The sequence below is a fragment of the Elgaria multicarinata genome, chromosome 21 (genome assembly GCF_023053635.1).
Source record: "Elgaria multicarinata webbii isolate HBS135686 ecotype San Diego chromosome 21, rElgMul1.1.pri, whole genome shotgun sequence".
Taxonomy (NCBI): domain Eukaryota; kingdom Metazoa; phylum Chordata; class Lepidosauria; order Squamata; family Anguidae; genus Elgaria; species Elgaria multicarinata.
This window is the reverse complement of record NC_086191.1, coordinates 12,503,771-12,523,998: the sequence shown is the minus strand read 5'-3', so window position 1 is coordinate 12,523,998 and position 20,228 is coordinate 12,503,771. Positions and strand designations below refer to the sequence as shown.

The 20,228-nt window shown below is 49.4% G+C and overlaps 1 protein-coding gene across 1 annotated transcript in view; it reads left to right on the top strand.

Moving 5' to 3' along the window:
* The first annotated feature begins 1,084 nt into the window (after window positions 1-1,084).
* CADM3 (cell adhesion molecule 3) overlaps window positions 1,085-20,228 on the top strand; it is an 81,175-nt gene continuing 62,031 nt past the window's right edge. Inside the window, exon 1 of the mRNA XM_063146172.1 lies at window positions 1,085-1,174. Coding sequence (XP_063002242.1) covers window positions 1,093-1,174 — 82 coding nt within the window. The 5' untranslated portion in view covers window positions 1,085-1,092. The remainder of the gene's footprint in view (window positions 1,175-20,228) is intronic.

The window sequence follows — 20,228 nt, the reverse complement described above, 5'->3', positions numbered from 1 at the left end:
AGGTAGGTCTGGCTGCACCTGCTCTCTAAGCAAACCTGCTTTGACTCTTTGGTGCCCCCTGCAGGCGTCACGACACTTGGGACACATGTCCCATTTGTCTCCCGCCCCGCCCGGCCCTGCACTTTCCCATGTCCGGAATGCTTTAGGCTAGATAGGCTGGTTAGCTTCCGCCACATCGCCACTCTGTGCTGCACCTTCCAACCTGGAGATTCTCAGAGACCCTCTGTGCTATGCTCCCCCCATCCCACTTAAAGATATAACGGGGCAGGCAGCAGGACCAGATCTCCCCCCGCCTGTATTTTCTCTCTCCCCCCTCTGTGTCCAGGCCACAGAAAGCAACAGCGGCATTAGCGGCAGTATCAGCAACACCATTCCACTCCCTTGGGGCAGGGGTGGGGGGAGAAACTGAGCCATCTGGACTGCACCAACCCTCCTGCAAAAAAAGGGGGGTGGGCGGGGTCAGCACAACCGAAGGCTGGAAAAGTCTGGGTACCAAATTGGACGTATTCGGGGTAGAGCCAAAGATGGGTGCACAGCATTGCCCAAAACCCACACAGACAAGCCTTGCCTTGCCTTCCGACCACCACACTGCCCTTTGCATCGGGAAGGGGGGAGGTTTTTGAAGCTCCTGGCTCCTCTTTTTCTCCCTCCCTCGCTCCCTCCCTCTCTCTGTCTCTCTTCCATCTTCCCTGGTCCTCCCCTCTCCTCCGAGGCCGAATGGTCTTTCCCTGGTGCTCTATTTAATCTTGGCTACTGCCGCATCCCTCGCTCTGCCTTTAGTCAATACAGCATCCCGGCTGGCCTCTGTTCTGTGCCACTGCGGTTTGGATTGGGAAGGAGAGACAACAGAGGAAGACAACGGGGGTGGGGTGGGGGAGATTGGCAAGACCCGAGTGCGAGAGAGGAAGCGTTGATCCCCCCCTCTTTCCCCCAGCGGGGAGGGGGAAGGACAAAGTTTGCAAGAAACCGAGGCGGTGGAAGAGCGAGAGAGCGAGAGAGCGCTCCTCTCCCTGCTGGTCTTCCTTCTTTCTCTCCCCTCCCTCCCCCCCCCAAAAAAAACCAACCGCCGCCTTCTCCCCCACCTTCCCCAAGATGCGCTCTCTGGCTTGCAACGGCTTGGTCCTCCTGGGATGCTTCTTGATCGCCAGCAGCCGAGGAAACCTTTCTCATGATCGTGAGTTCCTTCCGAAGAGAAGGCGTCTTTCTCGAGTTGAGGATGTGGCCGCGGGGGGGCTTTTTTTTGGGGGGGAAGGGGGGAGGAAGGAAAAAGAAGGGTCTGCGTCGAAAGGGTTAAAGAGAACAGAGGGTGCTTTTGGGGACCGCTTTCCATGGATCGGGAAAGAGACCTGGAGGAGGAATTGGGGGGGGGGAGAGGCGGAATGGGGGGGAGAGGAGGAGAAATGATTTTGTTTGTTTGTTTGTTTATTTATTTATCTGCGCTGCGCCGTCTTTGTCGTGGTTTGTGGCACTGTGATGTTTTGCCTGCGGAACGGCTTTCCTCGTTTTCCGCTCAACGGGGGCCGATGGGTGCTCCATCGCCAAGGCAGGGCATCCCACCGGAGTAAGGGAGATGCCCCTTTAAAAAGGGGTGTCGGTGTTGGGGGGGGGAAGGCGATTTCCTTGCAATAGGCGGCAATGGACATAAGTTGAATTTTTCGGGATGTGTAATAAAGGCGGTCCCCGTGGAATGAAATCCCCCTACGCACATCCAAGAGGGACGTTCTTGTGAGATGGGAACACACCTACTGGGATGAATGGATGGCCCTTTTAAATAATAATAATAATAATAATAATAATAATAATAATAATAATAATAATAATGGTACCCCACCTGTTTCGAAGGATGCTGGAAGCGACGTCCCCTTTAAAAGAAAGAGGCAGCTTTTCAAATGGGGAATGGCCGGGACATCCTTGGAGGCTGAAGGGTTACCGTTATTTTGGGAGGGGGAGGAGGAAGAGGAGGAGAGAGGCGAAGACGAAGGCCCCGGCTTGCTCTGTTTATGTGTCTGGGGCGGAGGAGCTGCAGGCATCCTGGCAGGCTTAATGTATGCAAACACACCCACCTCGGGAGCGAGAGGCGCTTAAGAGGGAGGTGGAGCTGGCTGGGTGGGAGAAAGCGAGGAGGGGATGGTGGTGGGTGGGTACTCTTCAGTGCCAGCAACATCAACAAGCCGTATGTGGCTGGCTCTCTGCTGGGCAGGGACGATGCTGCAGCCGTAGACGCAAGCCCGGCTGGCAAAGGGGGGGGGGCGCGAGAGGGCGGTGGCACCAGCTCCAGACACCTCTTGCCAAGGCTGGCAGCTGGCAGGGCTGCATTTTTGTCGGCTTTGTTTGGGTGGGCGAAGGATGGATGCTTCTCCGAGCAGGCGGCCGGACCGGGATTTGCCGTGGTTTCCACCCTCCCTCCCCTTCCCAACGCCTTTCGTTCTGTCCGCAATGGAGCCAGATTCTCCGATGTCGTGGTGGCATGATGTTGCAGTGTTGCTGGGCCGAGGCGGATCGCTGTGCCGCCCAGGGAGTGGCGAAGCAATAATAAATAAGTGCACATGGTTTCTCACTACACCCTCCCAGGCATGGGCCACCGATGTTCCCCGGGGGCATCCGGCAAAGCCTCCGGCATCCTCCTGAATTGTGCCGGCGGCCGGTGTGGAGATGGTCTTCCATTGTCTCCCGCTGTTCTGGACCAACGCGGCACAGCCAAGTCGGAATAAATCCGCGTTGGCACTCCAAATGGGGGCCTCCTGGTCCCCTCGAAATGTGCACCCTTGGGTTGCGCGTTTTCATTGCTTTTTGTAACGTCCCGAGCCTTAAAAAAGAAAGGAAAGAAAGGGAGAGAAAGCCAGTGCAAGGACCGTGAAGGCCAAGCAGCAAGTGGCAGAGAGCAGGTGGGGTGGGGGAGATAACCTGGACGTCATTTCGCAGATTGATCAGGGAGCAGAAATATTGGGAGAGGGGATGGAGAGGAGAGGGGGAAACTGAGCTTCCTCGGCTTCCGCATTTCACAGTACAAGAAAGGTTCAGTGTGGCCGAAGGGTGCCCATTTCGGCAGCTTCTGGAGTGGAGTCCTCTGGAGGGCCTATCAATGCTGCCGTGTTGCGTTGAGCGGAGGGTGCTGTGGTTATGTAGGTCAGAGAGGGAGGGCTTCTCTGAGTACATTCTTAATAGCTCCCTATTGGATTGGGGATTTTTTGTGGGGGGGGGATGTTAGATTGCTAAAAGCAGGAACATCTGGCTAGGCAGCGCTCAGAATGCAGAAGAGGGCAGCTGTCTATGCCGTTGGCTGATTTAGGTAATGCAGCATGCCGCTTCGATGCCAAATCTTCCCTTCCCTGCTCGGTGGGGAGGGGTGGACATCTCTCATCACTTCTGCCGTTGGTGAGAATCCAGATGGGGCCTCTCTGTGGGGGAGGGGGAGGCCCGTTGCAATGCCATCCTCTTTGGGGTGAGGGAAAGATGCCCCAGCAGAAGGGCCTCGACAGTTGGGGTTTTCTCTTTCTGCTCCCTCAATACTAACATAAGATCAGGCTGAAGGCCTTTCTAGTCCCACAGTGGCCATTTCCACACACCCAAACTGACTGAGCCAGCCATGCCTTTTTTCAAGATACTCCATTCCCACACAGCCAACCAGCCAGCCAGCCATACCCTCTACCAGTAAACTCCATTCTGCCAGCATCACCCCATTTTTTTTTTCTTTTCCACTCCTGTTCAGGTTTCCAGCTAGCCCTGGACGGACAGATCTGTCCGTTTCAATTTCTCTGACATTCGAAACGTTTAAATTTCAAGTTCTTTTTTGCCCTGGGTATGGAGAACATTTTGAATGTCGGTAGGTTCTGATCAAAACTGAACTGAAATTGACTTCTCATCCATTGACGTTGGCAGGCTCGGCGTCTTTAACAGCTTTAGGGCCGGCAGGTACAAGTTTTTAGGCCTCTCTCTGCTGGGGACAGCTATCCCTATTGAATTTGGCTGGTGCAAATAGGTGAGGATTTGGTTTCAGATTATTTATTTATTTTATTAAAATTCACCATAATTAGCCATTCCTATATACTAGAAGTAGACGAAGTTCTCTTAGTCTTTTCCTTTGTGTAGTCAAAATGGCACCATCCACACACACGTGGCAGGGTTGGGGTGGGGGGCAGCCCAAGCTCTGGTGAACTTTTTCTTTTCCTTGTTTTTAATGAAAGGAACTGTTACTGTATCTTGGCACTTGAATACGACTGTGGCTGTTACTCCGTTTGACATTGATGAGCCCTTTCCTCCTTTCCCTCATGACTTAGAATCATAGAATCATAGAATAGCCATCAAGTCCAACCCCCTGCTCAGTACAGGAATCCACCCTAAAGCATCCCTGACAGGTGGTTGTCCAGCTGCCTCTTGAAGGCCTCTAGTGTGGAAGAGCTTACAACCTCACCAGGCAACTGATTCCATTGTCATACTGCTCTAACAGTCAGGAAGTTTTTCCTGATGTGCAGCTGGAATCTGGCTTCCTTTAACTTGAGCCCGTTATTCCGTGTCCTGCACTCTGGGAGGATCGAGAAGAGATCCTGGCCCTCCTCTGTGTGACAACCGTTTAAGTATTTGAAGAGTGCTATCATGTCTCCCCTCCATCTTCTCTTCTCCAGGCTAAACATGCCCAGGTCTTTCAGTCTCTCCTCATAGGGCTTTGTTTCCAGACCCCTGATCCTCCTCTGAACATGCTCCAGCTTCTTTGCTTTGGGAACCCAATGAGTGTGCAACAGGCCTACAATCAAAAATGTTGTTGTCATTATTGTTGTTGTATCTATCTATCTATCTATCTATCTGGGGTGATGGTGGTCTTTAGGCTGTTTCTACACCAGCCTGAAAATGCAGGCCGGTAACACCTGAGTCCCTGTGCTTTCAAATGATGCACAGAGACTCCTGGGAGGAAAGAGGAACCAAAATGGGTTTTCCCAAGGATAAGTACTCCCTGGGAAAATCTGATTCTTCCTGCATTCTTGGAATCGCCCTGAGACCGTGGGACATGTGACCGCCCGTCCCGGCTTCTTCCCTCCTCCCCGTGAGTAGTGGGGAGCAGTAGAAGGAAGGAACCGGGCCGGGAGGAATTGGGGGGTGGGTGGGGAGCAGCATCAGGGCCTTTTTTCTTTTCTCTTTTACTTATGTTTGTGTTGGAGCGCATGTGCGCTCAGCTCCTTTAAAAGAAAAATGGCGGGCGTGGCACTCTCCTTCCTCCTGGGATGTTGCACCCGTATGTGGACTAAGGGGAGGATCCCGCAATCAGGATCTCGTGAGATCCTCCCACCTCCCTCCCTCTACACCGGGCTGGTGTAGAAATGGCCTTGGAGCACACTGTGGGCTGTAGGTCAGCATGAAACAGCAGAGCCTAACATGCAGACTGCCTGGTGGGTTTAAGGTTGCTTAAGATCCATTGAAAGCGATTGAGTAAAACAGAGTGTAATCTCATGCCCAAGTGCCTTCTGATCATTAGTGTCTATCGTCCTGGTGCCTCCGTGTTTATTGGCCAGAATGAAGGGAGTTGGGCTCAGACGTCGCTGGTTGGTTGCCTCAAGGCTGCCTGTGCTTTGAATGCTTTCGGTATATAAACGTTGAGCGTTATCAAGAACAGACCCTCTCCTTTCTCATTCCTTCTCAGCCTGTGACTCTTACAGTTGCAGAAGGAGCAGCAATTCAACAGAACCGAGCTTTCCTTGGCATGGGACTGCAGGGGAACTTCACCTGATGGTTTTCTGCCTGTTGGGCAGCTATTATTTCCATTATTCCACATACCCTATCTTTCCTTGGCATGAGACTGCAGGGGAACTTCACCTGATGGTTTTCTGCCTGTTGGGCAGCTGTTATTTCCATTATTCCACATACTCTATCTTTCCTTGGCATGAGACTGCAGGGGAACTTCACCTGTTGGTTTTCTGCCTGTTGGACAGCTGTTATTTTCATTATTCCACATACCCTATCTTTCCTTGGCATGAGACTGCAGGGGAACTTCACCTGTTGGTTTTCTGCCTGTTGGACAGCTGTTATTTCCATTATTTCACTTTGGGGCACCTGAGACTGGAAGATGGTGGCTCACCTGGCATCTTCACCTGTTGAGTTTCTGCCTATCGTGAAGCTATTATTCCCTTTATAGAGGCTAAGGGAACCGAGTCAGGAAGGCAACCAGTGAAGCCTGTGAAGGTTCTGTGAAGTCATGGTGACACATGAGGTCACACTGCACAAGTAGACATGCTGGAGAAACTTGAAATGGACTAAAATGCGTTTCTAAAATGATTTCTAAGAATCAAATCTGCAGAATTTGCTGCCGACCAGCGTCCCCAAGCTTATGCAGCATCCACGGACGTCTGGATCATTCATATTTTTTTTTACTTTTCTGAAATTTACACAAATCCATTCACAGGAAAATACACACGTTTCTGCTGAGACATATACTGTGCTGGAAAAGATCTGTGTTTAACAGTGGGGCAATGCCTTAAAGGTTACATACTAATATAAATGATGTAAATTGTTGCAAACTTTCTTATGGAATGATGGAATTATTGGCGTATTTTTTCCCCGCATAACGGAAAAGAAAAATTTGTATCCGTCTGCGAACGGATGCCGGAATGAACGACACTGCGCAATTTCACAAAATCCAGACGTCCCTACGCATGAGGCAGTTCCAAACTACAGCTCCCAAGGTGCACCTTGACAGGGCGCAAGTGCCGAAAAAACCAAAACAAAAACTTGCAACCCCCGAATGAGATTCCGTATTCAAGAAGAACTCTCATCTGAGTTCCCGCGGATGGATTTCTTCGTGAATTTGCTCAGGGGATGTTTGCCCTTCATTCGTTTTGATGAGGACATGTCCAAATTTGCAAGTTCTTTGTATGTGGGATGGGAAGAACTTCCAGTTTTAAAAAAACAGAATGCAAGAAAAGAATCATAGAATAGCAGAGTTGGAAGGGGCCTACAAGGCCATCAAGTCCAACCCCCTGCTCAATGCAGGAATCCACCCTAAAGCATCCCCGACAGATGCTTGTCCAGCTGCCTCTTGAAGGCCTCGAGTGTGGGAGAGCCCACAACCTCCCTAGGTAACTGGTTCTATTGTTGCACTGCTCTAACAGTCAGGAAGTTTTTCTTGATGTCCAGCTGGAATCTGGCTTCCTGTAACTTGAGCCCGTTATTCCGTGTCCTGCACTCTGGGAGGATCGAGAAGAGATCCTGACCCTCCTCTGTATGACAACCTTTCAAGTATTTGAAGAGTGCTCTCATGTCTCCCCTCAATCTTCTCTTCTCCAGGCTAAACATGCCCAGTTGTTTCAGTCTCTCCTCATAGGGCTTTGTTTCCAGACCCCTGATCATCCTGGTTGCCCGGATGGATCCACCAGCTGCCCCTGGGAAGTCCACAAGCAGGTGACAAGAGCAATCCTGCCCACTCTTTCTATAGCCACTGATTTTGAGGTATAATAAAGACCTGATGTACCCTTTCCCTGCCCCATCCTGGGTGGTACGGGAGGGGCTGTAGCTCAGTGTGATACAGCCCCTGCTTTGCATGCAGAAGGTCTCAGGTTCAATCCCCGGCTTCTCCGGGTAGGGCGAGGAAGGGAAACCAGCCTGAAACCCTGGAGAGCCGCTGCTGCCAGTCAGTGTTGACAATACTGGGCTTGATGGGGCAGGGGTCCAACTCAGCATAAGGTAGCTTCCTATGGTAGAACGTTCCAGAGGTTTTTCTCACCACGTCTCCAAATGTGCCTCTTTTCAAACGCACACGCACAGAGCAAATCGCCGAAGCCCATCTGCTCCTGAAGGGCTCTTGTTCCTGCCGTGTTGTGTGAAGAGCGAATCTGTTGATTCGGGGACGAAGAGCTAAAGGAGAGAAAGAATAGTGGTGAAGTGGGTTTGGAGCGGCGAAGTGAGGTCTGGAGGTTGAGGGTGGTAGCGGAGGAGACGAGGCCCGGGTCAGCCTCCACACACAGGTTGCCTGTGGGGGGGGGGAATCGAGGCTGCCGGCCAAGGTCCGCCTGTCCTCTTCCTGCTCTCATGGAATTCAGTGCCCGGTTTCTGAGTTCGGACGTCACGTAATGCTGAGCCCTCTTGGGTTTGCAGCCTGGGTGTTCAACCCCTTTCAACCTCGGGGGCCAAATTCCAATTTCAGAGCAGCTCTCGCGGGCCGCTTTCTGGGGGTGGGCGGGGCCAAAATACCCAAGGTACCAGCCTATTTGAGCTTCAAGGCCTTTATTGCCGGTCACGGAGCCTTCGAAGAAGCATTTCAACTGTTTAGAATGGAGGAAAACTGAATAAAGCCTGGTAAGCCACAGAAGTATTAAGCCTAATCTATGCCAAGCAGGATAATGCACTATAAAAGCGGTATATAAAAAGCAGGAGCCACACCAAGCAGGATACAGCGGTGTGAAAGCAGTATATGGTCTGTGTCAATGGGCCCCAACAGTCATCAGTGCACTTCAATACTGCTATAAAGCAGTCGTGTGGCTCCTGCCTTTTATATACCGCTTTTATAGTGCATTATCCTGCTTGGTGTAGATTAGGCCTTCGTTGTAGTTGGAAATTGGTGGGGACACAGGAAAGGGCTGTAGCCATTTGGGGGAACATGGAGGGCCAGAGTGGGAGGCATGGAGGCCCATGGGCCTCAGGTTGTGTGCCCCTACTGTGGAGGGGGATATGCCTTAACCTCTACTGCGAATTTGTCAATTGTTCATTGTCCGGCTTGTTCCATGAATAGTGGCTGCTTCAGCGTGGCCTTTTGCATGTGTGTCTGTTGACGTGGGGCGGCGGGGAGACCTCTTCCTTCTTGGTAGTGTGATCCTTGAGAATCACATCGCCGGCATGAAAACATCACAACCGTGCCCGGCCATTTTGTCGTTGGCGACGCGATGATGTCACAAAGCCGGTTGAGAGGGAGGGCGGAGCTTCCTTGGTCTACTTTGCCCTTGCTCCCAATAGGCAAACACCCCTCCCCCTTTTCCACAGTAACACTTGAGAGATTGCTATAGCAGCTGGGCAGAGGATGGAGAGCAATTAGAATTGCCAAACATGGTTTCTATGAACTCCCCCTCCACACCATTTTGGCTCGACTGTTCTGTTGAGTAGCAACTGTTGTAAGGATGCAGTTGGATTTCACAGCTAAGCCGTGTTTTCGGAACATCAATTTAACTCTCTGTCTGGCTTGTTATCCGATCTTTGCTTATTTGCCTCCCAACCCGTATTTCTCCATTTGTCTCTTTCGTATTCTCTCTCTCTGAGTCTCTCTTGATCCATCTGCCTTCCCCATTAAGCCAGTACAGAGAGTGCTTCAATTGAGACAAGTTACCAAAGTTCCCGGAGAAGCAGCAGAAGGCTGTAAAGTGAGCACAGAGGAAGACGTAGCCAAGTTTCGTATCCCATTAAAGCCAGCCCCACCACCAGGGCCATATTTGGGACGCTACAGGCCCTATCCAAGAACGTTCCATTTTTAAAAAAACAACAACAACATTGTATTGATTGATTCATTTATTAAAATACTTCTATACCTCTTAATATATTAAAATCCCTCAGCTGTTCGTTGTACATTGCTCCTCCAACAGATCTCAAGTCTCGGACAGGCATATATAACGAGAGGCGCTCCCTCAAGTATTGAGGTCCCAAGCCATTTAGGGCTTTAAACGTCATTACCAACACCTTGAATTCCAACTGGAAGCATATAGGCAGCCAGTGCAATTCCTTTAAGACCAGTGTTATGTGGTATCTGTAAGATGTACCCTCCAGCAGTCTAGCTGCTGCATTTTGCACTAGCTACAATTTCCGTGTTGTCTTCAAGGGCAGCCCCACGTAAATTGCATTGCAGTAGTCTAATCGGGAAGTTCCCAGTTCATGCACTACTGTGGCTAGATTGTCCTTGTCCAGGAAAGGCTGTAGCTGGAATCTATGGCATCTGGATCTGTGGATGTCAACAGGAAAACCTTGAACGTGGCTTAGTGCCTTATAGACAGCAGGACGGTCCTTTTAAGGTCATTTTGTGCCTATTTTCCAAATGTTCACATCAATTGTGCGCATCTTGGAAATGCATGCATTCTTCTGCATTGATCAAAGCATATTTATGGGCATTTTCCAAAAGTATGCATGCTTTTTGAGCGTGTGTGTGTGTGTGTGTGTCATGAATCACATTGCAAACTCGGAGCATGGGTTAGGTCTGGAAGTTGTGAACTGGGAAAATCCTGATCAAAGTTGAGCTGAAATGAATTTCTCACTCATCCGTGCCGCCCACATAGTATCTCTCTGTGTCTTGTTACGGTTCAGCTTCGATTTGTTAGCCCTCATCCAGCCCGTAGCTGCATCCAGACACTGGTTCAGAATGTACTAGAGTTGTCCAAGCACCAGACAGAGTCTGGGAGTCCAACAGACACCCCCCCTTCACATCTGCACCCCTGGACCCAATCGGGTGCACTCCAGCTGCCAAAATGGTGTGCTTGCCCCTGCGTTAACGGTGGCCGCCATTAACACAATGGGGGGGGGAAGTGTGCAAACTTCTGGTGACTCCAGAAATCGGACACTTCCCCTGTAGCATCAATGGCAGCCATAAAAGCCCTATGCAGGGTGGATCTCTCGATTTTGGCAGCCAGGGCAGGTCGCTACCAAGTGCTTACTGGTCCAAGCCGAGCCTCAGAAGAGACTCTCATGGCCTGACGAGCAGCGGTGGTCTACCAACGTGAGCAATGGTGAGTTTGTTCCCCCCCTAGAACGTACACTCCTCTCCTGAGTCGGGTGTTACAGGGGAACAGAGCTGAGTGTCCAATCTCCCAACGACTGCTTCCAACATGAGTTGCTTAAACCCAGTTCGCCCAACCTGGGTGCCCTCCAGATGTGACGGACTGCAACTCCCATAATTCTCAGCCAGCATTCCCAGTCCAAAAATACCGGCAGCTGTGTTGATCCATCTCTCTCTCTGTGTACTGCCTGTGCCTTTTATGAAGCTAATGTGTCTTAATTGCCCATTCAAGACCGTGCCACCCCAAAATACTTTGCATGACAACAGGGATGGATCGCTCACAACTGTATATGGTTGCTGGGAAAATCCATTTCTCTCCCAGCTATTGTGAGGTTTACACTTAAGCTCAGAGGGAACGGAAAACCTGAAAGGGATGGCAGATAATGTAATCATCTCTGCTGATCAAAACATCCCAGGGCCTCCTCCCTATGAATGTTGGTTCCACTACACCATCGTAGCAGAGTAAGACATAAGCCTGTTCCCATAGAATCATAGAATCATAGAAAAGCAGAGTTGGAAGGGGCCTACAAGGCCATCGAGCCCAACCCCCTGCTCAATGCAGGAATCCACCCTAAAGCATCCCTGACAGAGGGTTATCCAGCTGCCTCTTGAAGGCCTCTAGTGTGGGAGAGCCCACAACCTCACCAGGCAACTGATTCCATTGTCATACTGCTCTAACAGTCAGGAAGTTTTTCCTGATGTCCAGCCGGAATCTGGCTTCCTTTAACTTGAGCCCGTCATTCCGTGTCCTGCACTCTGGGAGGATCGAGAAGAGATCCTGGCCTCTTGTTTTCTTTTTGGGCCAATGAGTGCCAAAGTCCTCGAGTGATCAACACGCTTTCTACTTCTTTTTTATGTATTGTCTCAGGGTTACACCTTCAGGCTGTTGCAAGCTTAAAAGAAGAAAGGATAATTTAAGAACAATACAGAAGAAAATGTCGACGTAATGACATCGTCTGGTTTCTGGTTCATTGTGATGTGATTGAGAAACATACAACGCTCTTAGTTGATCCATGTGAAATATAGACATTTCTTATTTGCCCAACCCTATGTAACTGTTAAGAACATAAGAAGGGCCATGTCAGATCAGACCAAGGGTCCATCCAGTCCAGCTTTTTGTTCACACAGTGGCCAACCTTCTGTTGACTAGGAACCCATAAGCTATTGCAAGCGGGGCATTTTACATTGTTGTATCTGCTCTCTGTTGAATCTGTGCAATCCCCCTCTTCGCTAGGGATGGGTGAATGTGTCAAGCTTCATCTTGTCAAGGTTCTTGTTATTCCACTGCCAATCCTATTCTTTTCTGGTTGGGTTTGACCCTGAAATTCATATGTACGTTGAGCACATTCTTCCAATGTGCACATGGTTTTTGAATGGATGCTCCCATTGACTGGAGCATGTTTTCCGCACATTTTCTTTGCCCGTTTTCCAAATGAACACATATTGTGAATGCAAAGATATATATTCTGCTGAATGTGTTGGAAATGCGTTTGGGTCCACCTTTGATCCTGGCTGGTGCGAATTGAGCCATCTTGCGTATTAATGCTGTGTATTAATGTGCACAAGGGATGAATGAGAATTTCATTTGAGTTCGCTTTTTGGCTTGAAACATAACCGATGTTCTCAAAGTTTCCCATAATCAGGGCAAAAATGACTTAAGATGTTAAAAAGATTGAATGTGGGAGAAACTCAACCCGATAGATTTGTCTATATAGGCTTTGAGCACTTTTGTTAAAAGTCTATGTTTGAAGGCAGTTGAATCCATGTCCTCTCCATTTTTGGGATAGTTTATTTATTTATTTTATTATTGCATTTATATCCCACCTTTTTTCCTCCAAGGAACCCAAGGCGGCGTACAGAGAATCATAGAATCATAGAATAGTAGAGTTGGAAGGGGCCTATAAGGCCATGGAGTCCAAGTCACTACTCAATGCAGGAATCCACCCTAAAGCATCCCTGACAAAGGGTTGTCCAGCTGCCTCTTGAATACCTCTAGTGTAGGAGAGCCCACAACCTCTCTAGGTAACTGGTTCCATTGTCGTACTGCTCTAACAGTCAGGAAGTTTTTCCTGATGTCCAGCCGGAATCTGGCTTCCTGTCACTTGAGCCCGTTATTCCATGTCCTGCACTCTGGGAGGATCAAGAAGAGATCCTGGCCCTCTTCTGTGTGACAACCGTTTAAGTATTTGACGAGTGCTATCATGTCTCCCCTCAATCTTCTCTTCTCCAGGCTAAACAGGCCCAGTTCTTTCAGTCTCTCTTCATAGGGCTTTGTTTCCAGACCCCTGATCATCCTGGTTGCCCTCCTCTGAACATGCTCCAGCTTGTCTGCATCCTTCTTGAAGTATGGTGCCCAGAACTGAACGCAATACTCTAGATGAGGCCTAACCAGGGCCCAATAGAGAGGAACCAGTACCTCACGTGATTTGGAAGCTATACTTCTATTAATGCAGCCCAAAATAGCATTTGCCTTTCTTGCAGCCATATCGCACTGTTGGCTCCTATTCAGCTTGTGATCTACAACAATTCCAAGATCTTTCTCATTTGTAGTATTGCTGAGCCAAGTATCCCCCATCTTGTAACTGTGCATTTGGTTTCTGTTTCCTAGGTGTAGATCTTGGCATTTGTCCTCACAACAACCCTGTGAGGTAGGCTGGGCTGAGAGTCTGTGACTGGCCTAAAGTCACCCAGTGGGTTTCCATGGCTGAGTGAGGACTCGAACCCATGATCTCCCAACTCCCAGTCCAACACTTTAGCCACTACACCACACTGGCTCTCTTATATAGTTGTATATAATGAATTTGGCCAGGGAAAATGGGTAGAAATTTAGTTTCATTATTACGTTGTTGTTGTCGTCGTCGTCGTCCAAAATTCTTCATATTTAGGAAATAAAGAACTTGAGATTTTTTAAAAAATGTGAATGTGGGAGAAAGTGAAACAAATTGATTCCCTTATTCCTATGCGCCACACAACAATATTTCTGGCTCTGGAGTTGAGCACACTGTCCGTCCGTCCTCCTGGGAATGTTTCTCAGAAGTGTACATCTTGTAGTGGCCAAATCGCTCGTCAATCCTCCGACACAGCGCTCAATATTCAGTGTTGTTTAGCAGGGGAGTTTCTAAGCGCTTGGGTTGCTACATTCCCCCCGCTTAACCCTCGAGACAAAAGGGTGTGTTTCCAGCAATTGCATGACAGTGTCAAGCAGCGCATCTCACAACAAGCCAACCTTTAATGAAACGCCGTGAAGCAAATATCGGGATCAAGGTGTCTGAAATGGCAGCCCTCCGCCTTTCACCCATAAATTGCTGCACAGCCGAATCGCGGCCGGTGGTAGTTGTTGGCTTCAGAGTTTGCCAGATGAAATGGTCAAAGGGTCTTCATTTTGGGGAGTGGTTTCCTGTAAAGCCTATCGAAAACCTTTGGGGGGGCTCTCTTCAAAATTCCTCACACGGCCGTTTGCACAGCAGAAACGTCAGGATTTGCTTCAATGCTTTCTTCAGGTTCCTTTCGGATTGGAATGCGTGAGAAATTAAATTCAGTTCATTTTTGAGCAGCGTTGATCCAGTTTGCACCTTCTGAACCAAAGACAGACTTGAACGTCGTCTGCTGTTGGAGCATTTCCACATGTGCAATATAATTTGCCGGGCTCCAAAATGAAAGTGTTCAATGGCATGCGTATATTTGAAAACATGTGCATGCCTTTTCATGTGTGTTGTTCTCCAAAACGCACATTTTTAGTTTGTGCATTTTTGGCAAGCAATTCCAACTGATAGAATGTCTCCTTGTACATCATTTTCACTAGATATATACATTCTGTGCCCATGAGGTTTTTGAAAATTGGAGAACGGCTTCACAAAATTATGAATGTGTCCCCAACTGTATGGTGGGTTTCTTTTCAACACTGGGGAACAGCATCACAAAATTCAGAGAGGAGCAAATTTGGAAAAAGACAGCTGTGTTTCGCTGTTCAGGAGCTGTTAATTGGACAGGTTTGCATTTTAATGCAAACGAAGATGTATTTCTCCCCCATCTCTAGTCCTGGCATCCAAAGAGCAGCTTTGAAAATGGAAAAAAGAAAAGAAAGAATGGTGAGTCATTGTAATATTTCCTTAGCTCTATCGTTTTTGCTCTTTTACTGTCATCCCTGGCATGAAGCTTTCTGGTTGAGATGGGGCCCCTTGCTTAGTGCTGCAAAAATATTATGGTGGGCCTGGACGTCTTTTTTTCAAACATTTCAAAGATTGAGGGGAGACATGATAGCACTCTTCAAATACTAAAAAGGTTGTCACACAGAGGAGGGCCAGGATCTCTTCTCGATCCTCCCAGAGTGCAGGACACGGAATAACGGGCTCAAGTGACAGGAAGCCAGGTTCCAGCTGGATAGCAGGAAAAACATCCTGACTGTTAGAGCAGTACGACAACGGAATCAGTTACCTAGGGAGGTTGTGGGCTCTCCTGCACTAGAGGCCTTCAAGAGGCAGCTGGACAACCCTCTGTCAGGGATGCTTTAGGGTGGATTCCTGCATTGAGCAGGGGGTTGGACTTGATGGCCTTGTAGGCCCCTTCCAACTCTGCTATTCTGATTCTATGATTCTATGATCTACCAGAAGCTCTGCTATGGTAGGCTTCCAAATTTGGACTGAATGTATAGTACCCCAATTATATTCCCTTTTGTAACATTCCTTACTATGGTTGCTGTGTGAATTTAAGGCGGGCTTCGGGAATCTGTGGCCTGTGGACCAGATACATCCCATGGGAGGGGTGTGTGTCCCCTTCTGGCATGCCCGTTTCTTCCCCAGATTTCCCCTTCCTGGTAGGGAACATCTTTTTTCCCTGGTCAGCAGCTGAGCAGAGATATGAGCTTTCCCCTGTTGGGGACAGGAAAACAGGGCCTGGGAAGGAAGCTGCTTAATTCTGAGTCTTGTCATGCAGAGGATTGCCTGGAATACTGGCCTTAGCTAGACCTTAGGCAAATGGAGGGTCGTCCCTGCCTGCTCCCGGGATCCCCTGTGTGTCATTTGGATGCACAGGGATGATCCCGGGACAATCCTGGGATATAGGCCTTTTCTAACCATGGCCACAGAGGCTTGGGATGTGGGACACTATTTGGAAGTGCTGCTGAGTGATTTGGGAAGTTGGGTTCAACTCCTTTAGGGTTTTGACTGGTCCTGACAGAAACCTGGAATGGATTTATAACCCCACTGACATCGGCACCACCAGCCTCCCCTGAGAGATCGATAGACAGACAGAGAAGTGTACTTCCTTTAGGGATGAACTGGCCACAGTTCACCCACTTTTAAACCCCGTCGAATTCAGTCGGGGTGTGATACATGCTCTTGAGTCTCTCCTGTTGCCATCAGTGGGATTGAAAGTACCTCTCCTTGGCTGGATCGTGTCCTTTGTGTTTAGACCATTGCACTGATGTGTCACCGGAGCACCACCCCTTAGGAGAATTTCCAGAGGGGCGGGCGCGTTCGTCGGTTGCAGCAAAAACAACACAGAGGTCTCTTGTGGCTCTTTTAAAGGTTAGCAAGTGGATTGTGGCACAAGCGCTCGTGGCTCACAGTCTATGCCGTCAGGTGCGTGAAGCGTTGTCCAGGTATATGCTCGTGGTGGTGGTGGGGTGGTTAGGGGAAAGAGTAAACAGTGAAGCCAGAGGGAAATGAATTGCAGAAAGTACCGACAGTGACAATGACATGATTAACAATAGCCATTCACGAAACAGATGCTGGTGATGGCTCAGAATCTGCTTACCAGTGCCCGGGTGCCCGGGACATCACCAATAACTGTTTCGTAAATGGCCAGTGTTAATTGGGTAATGGTCACTGTCTGTACTTCCTGCATTTCATTTTTCTTTATCCTTGCATTTTGCTGCCCCTGCCAGCCGTGTTTGCAGCTCCTGATACTGCTTCGTGCCAGAGCTCAGGGGTAGAGCATCGGCTGGTATGCAGGCAGCCCCAGATTTAATCTCCAGGTGGGGCTGGAAAAACTCTTGGCAAGCCGGTGCTGCCAGTCAGTGTCGACGATATTGGGCTAGATGCAGCCATGTTCTGATTCAATATAAGGAGGCTTCCCTACATTCCTGCTGCCAACCTTGTCAGTGACGTAGAGCTGTTCACTGCTGCAATATGCAAAGTGTCCCTTTTCCTGCTGCTAAACCCTGCCTCTGTAGAAGCCAGCCTGTGGGTTGGAATTCATTAAGGGCAGGAGATTAAATAAGGACCTTGAGTTCCCAGGTAACTCCCCTCTGACCCTCCCCTGCTGAATGTATTTTCTGGTCCTGATGAGATTTAAACAGCCAGTTTTGCAAATGGGAATGGGCAAAGGCGGTGAAGAGGGAAGGTGGGCAGCCCCCGCTCTAACCCTGAACAGTGAGCCGTTGGAAGGAGCAGTGTGCAGGGAAAGCATATGGGAGAGAAATGGGAGCCAGCTGGAGAAATGTGGGTTTTGCAAGCCCAAATTGTTCAGTTCTGCGCTGAGTGTTTTCACTGCCCACCTGCTTGCTTGCGTGCGCGTGTGGCTACATTCATACCCCGCCCTTGCTCCGAGATCAAAGCAGCACCGTTTACCCTCGCGACAACCCTGTGAGGTAGGTTAGGGGGAGACCCAGTCACCCACACTGATGGGGGAAGATTGGCATGCAGCCATGCCAGGCTTCCATGCACGTGCCAGAGTGGCGTTGAATTTTCCGAAGCAAATTCTTCTAAAGTACATGAAGAGGCGCGCTCCCATCCAGGGTCCCTGCATATGGTGCGTGACTGGAGTAGGATCAGGGCCGTTGTTTCGTTGTTTGGTTTCTTTTGCAAGCTTATCTATAAGTCTATTTTACTTTGAAATGCGTTGGCCTCTTCTAGCTACATACATATCAACACGTCAGGCTGCAAATAGGGAAGGGAGGAAAGAATTGTTCTGTATAGGTACTAAGGTGCTGGGTTTTTTTCAGGTGAGTTTTTTCAGGTGAGCTGTCTAACGCCAGCCTGCGAGCTTTATGGTGCAGGAAAGAAGGAAAGGAACCTCTCGTGCAAGCACTGAGTCATTACTGACTCTTGGAGAGACACCAGCTTTGGCTGACGTTTTCTTGGCAGGCCTTATAGCGGGGTGGTTCGCCGTTGCCTTCCCTGGCCGTGACTACCTTTCCCCCAGCTAGCTGGGTATTCATTTTACCGACCTCTGGAGGATGGAAGGCTGAGTCGACCCGAGCTTGCTGCCTGAAACCAGCTTCCGCTGGGATCGAACTCAGGCCGTGGGGAGAGTTTCAGCTGCAGAAACTGCTGCTTTACCACTCTGCACAGAGTCAAACTACGGAATATGCTACCACAAGATGTAGCGATGGCCACCGATTTGGATGGCTTTAAAAGGCGATCAATGGCTGCTAGTCCTGGTGGCTATGTGCTACCTCCAGTATCAGAGGCTGTAGGTCTATGTACCCCAGTTGCTGGGGAACATGGGTGGGAGGGTGGTGTTGCACTCATGCCCTGCCTCTGGGTTTGCCGTCAACAGCTGGTTGGCCATTGTGAGCAAAACAGTGGACCAGATGGGCCCTTGGCCTGACCAGCCGGGCTGTTTGTATGCTGTTATGGCTGCGTGCAGGGCTGTATGAGAACTCCATTTCGGCTTACAAAATGTGTGCAAAATGCTCATTTTTGCTCAACTTCCCCACTTCGGTTTTTGCATCACTTTCCTAATTTGCAAAACTTTTGCCTGCAGCCTCACTTTAGCCTGCGGAGGAACGTTGCTTAAATTAGGAGATTTGCGCAAAATGGGGGGAATTTGCACGAGATGAACAGCAAAACCATGTTCTGTAACGATAATGAACGTCACTCATTCGCCCATCCTTAGCTGTGTGAACAGCTGGACAACCATCTGTCAGGGATGCTTTAGGGTGGATTCCTGCATTGAGCAGGGGGTTGGACTCGATGGCCTTGTAGGCCCCTTCCAACTCTGCTATTCTAAGATTCTATCTATGATTCTATCTGGAACGTGTGAACCTGGGTCTCTCACAGGCAGACTCAATATTCTGATCACTACTACCCCACGCTGGCTGTTCTTTTGCGTCTCCCCCTTCCTGACCCCCCATGTATTTTTGGGGGAAAGTGGACATGCATTCAACGCTGGCTCCACAGGCAGTATACCAAATTCTGGGCAACATCTCAGCACACAACCATGAGATATAGAAGTATTATTATTATTTTTTTTGAAGCCTGTGGGGTAAAGGAGAAGAGGAAATTGGCATCAAACAGCATATTCTTCGTGGCTTCTTGGAGGAAAGCAAGCCTCTGAAAGGAGCATAAAAATGCTAGCTTCCTTGATTTGGGCTCAGCAGAAGATAGGCAATCTTCTGTCTCTTTTCTCTCCACCCCGCACCTTTTTCCCTTTTCAAGCAGCGGCAAATCTGTCCTTGCCTAGCTAGCAACCACTGTGGGGAGCCTGACACACAGTTAGCTGCTCTTATGAGACTTTGGAGTGAGCTGTTTTTCCATCAACAACACGCAGCAACCTAGTGGCTCTCTGGAGGAAGGAGGCACAGCGAACCTGTAGACACCTCTAAGTACTGGCTTTCTGGAATGAAAGGCCTGTATGATATGTACGTGCCGGGTCAGAGAATCATTTGGGGCTGGGGTCTGCCACGGTGGAAGCCACCTAGCCCACAAATACAAACAGGGCACTCCCTTGCTAAAACCCAGAAAATGGCAGATGCATTTAGAGGGCGGGGCGGTGTTTCAGCCAATCTAGTTGCTGGTGTGCTTGTTTCTGTGCCTGACTCGTACCTGATCAACCTGTAGATTTGTCAATGAAAAGTGCTGGCGGTGCAATCCGTTCCAAAGATTACTGGCCCTATAAAGTCAACCAGGATGATCAGGGATCTGGAAACAAAGCCCTATGAAGAGAGACTGAAAGAACTGGGCCTGTTTAGCTTGGAGAAGAGAAGGTTGAGGGGAGACATGAGAGCACTCTTCAGATACTTAAAAGGTTGTCACACAGAGGAGGGCCAGGATCTCTTCTCGATCCTCCCAGAGTGCAGGACATGGAATAAGGGGCTCAAGTGACAGGAAGCCAGATTCCGGCTGGACATCAGGAAAAACTTCCTGACTGTTAGAGCAGTACGACAATGGAACCAGCTACCTAGGGAGGTTGTGGTCTCTCCCACACTGGAGGCATTCAAGAGGCAGCTGGACAACCATCTGTCAGGGATGCTTTAGGGTGGATTCCTGCATTGAGCAGGGGGTTGGACTTGATGGCCTTGTAGGCCCCTTCCAACTCTGCTATTCTATGATTCTATTATTCTATCATCTCTGGGCACTGCAGATTGCTCGTAATGGTATTATAGCCTGCAATACTCAAGGATGTCAGCCAAGAGGCCACGCAAAAGCTCTCTGCTAAATAGCCGGCCGAGTGAGCCTGAAAGCTACCAGTCAGCTATCTGGCAAACCTCATTAGCGTCAAATGGGTAATACCGTGTCTCATAAAGGAAAACAATCTCGCCCATGTGCGT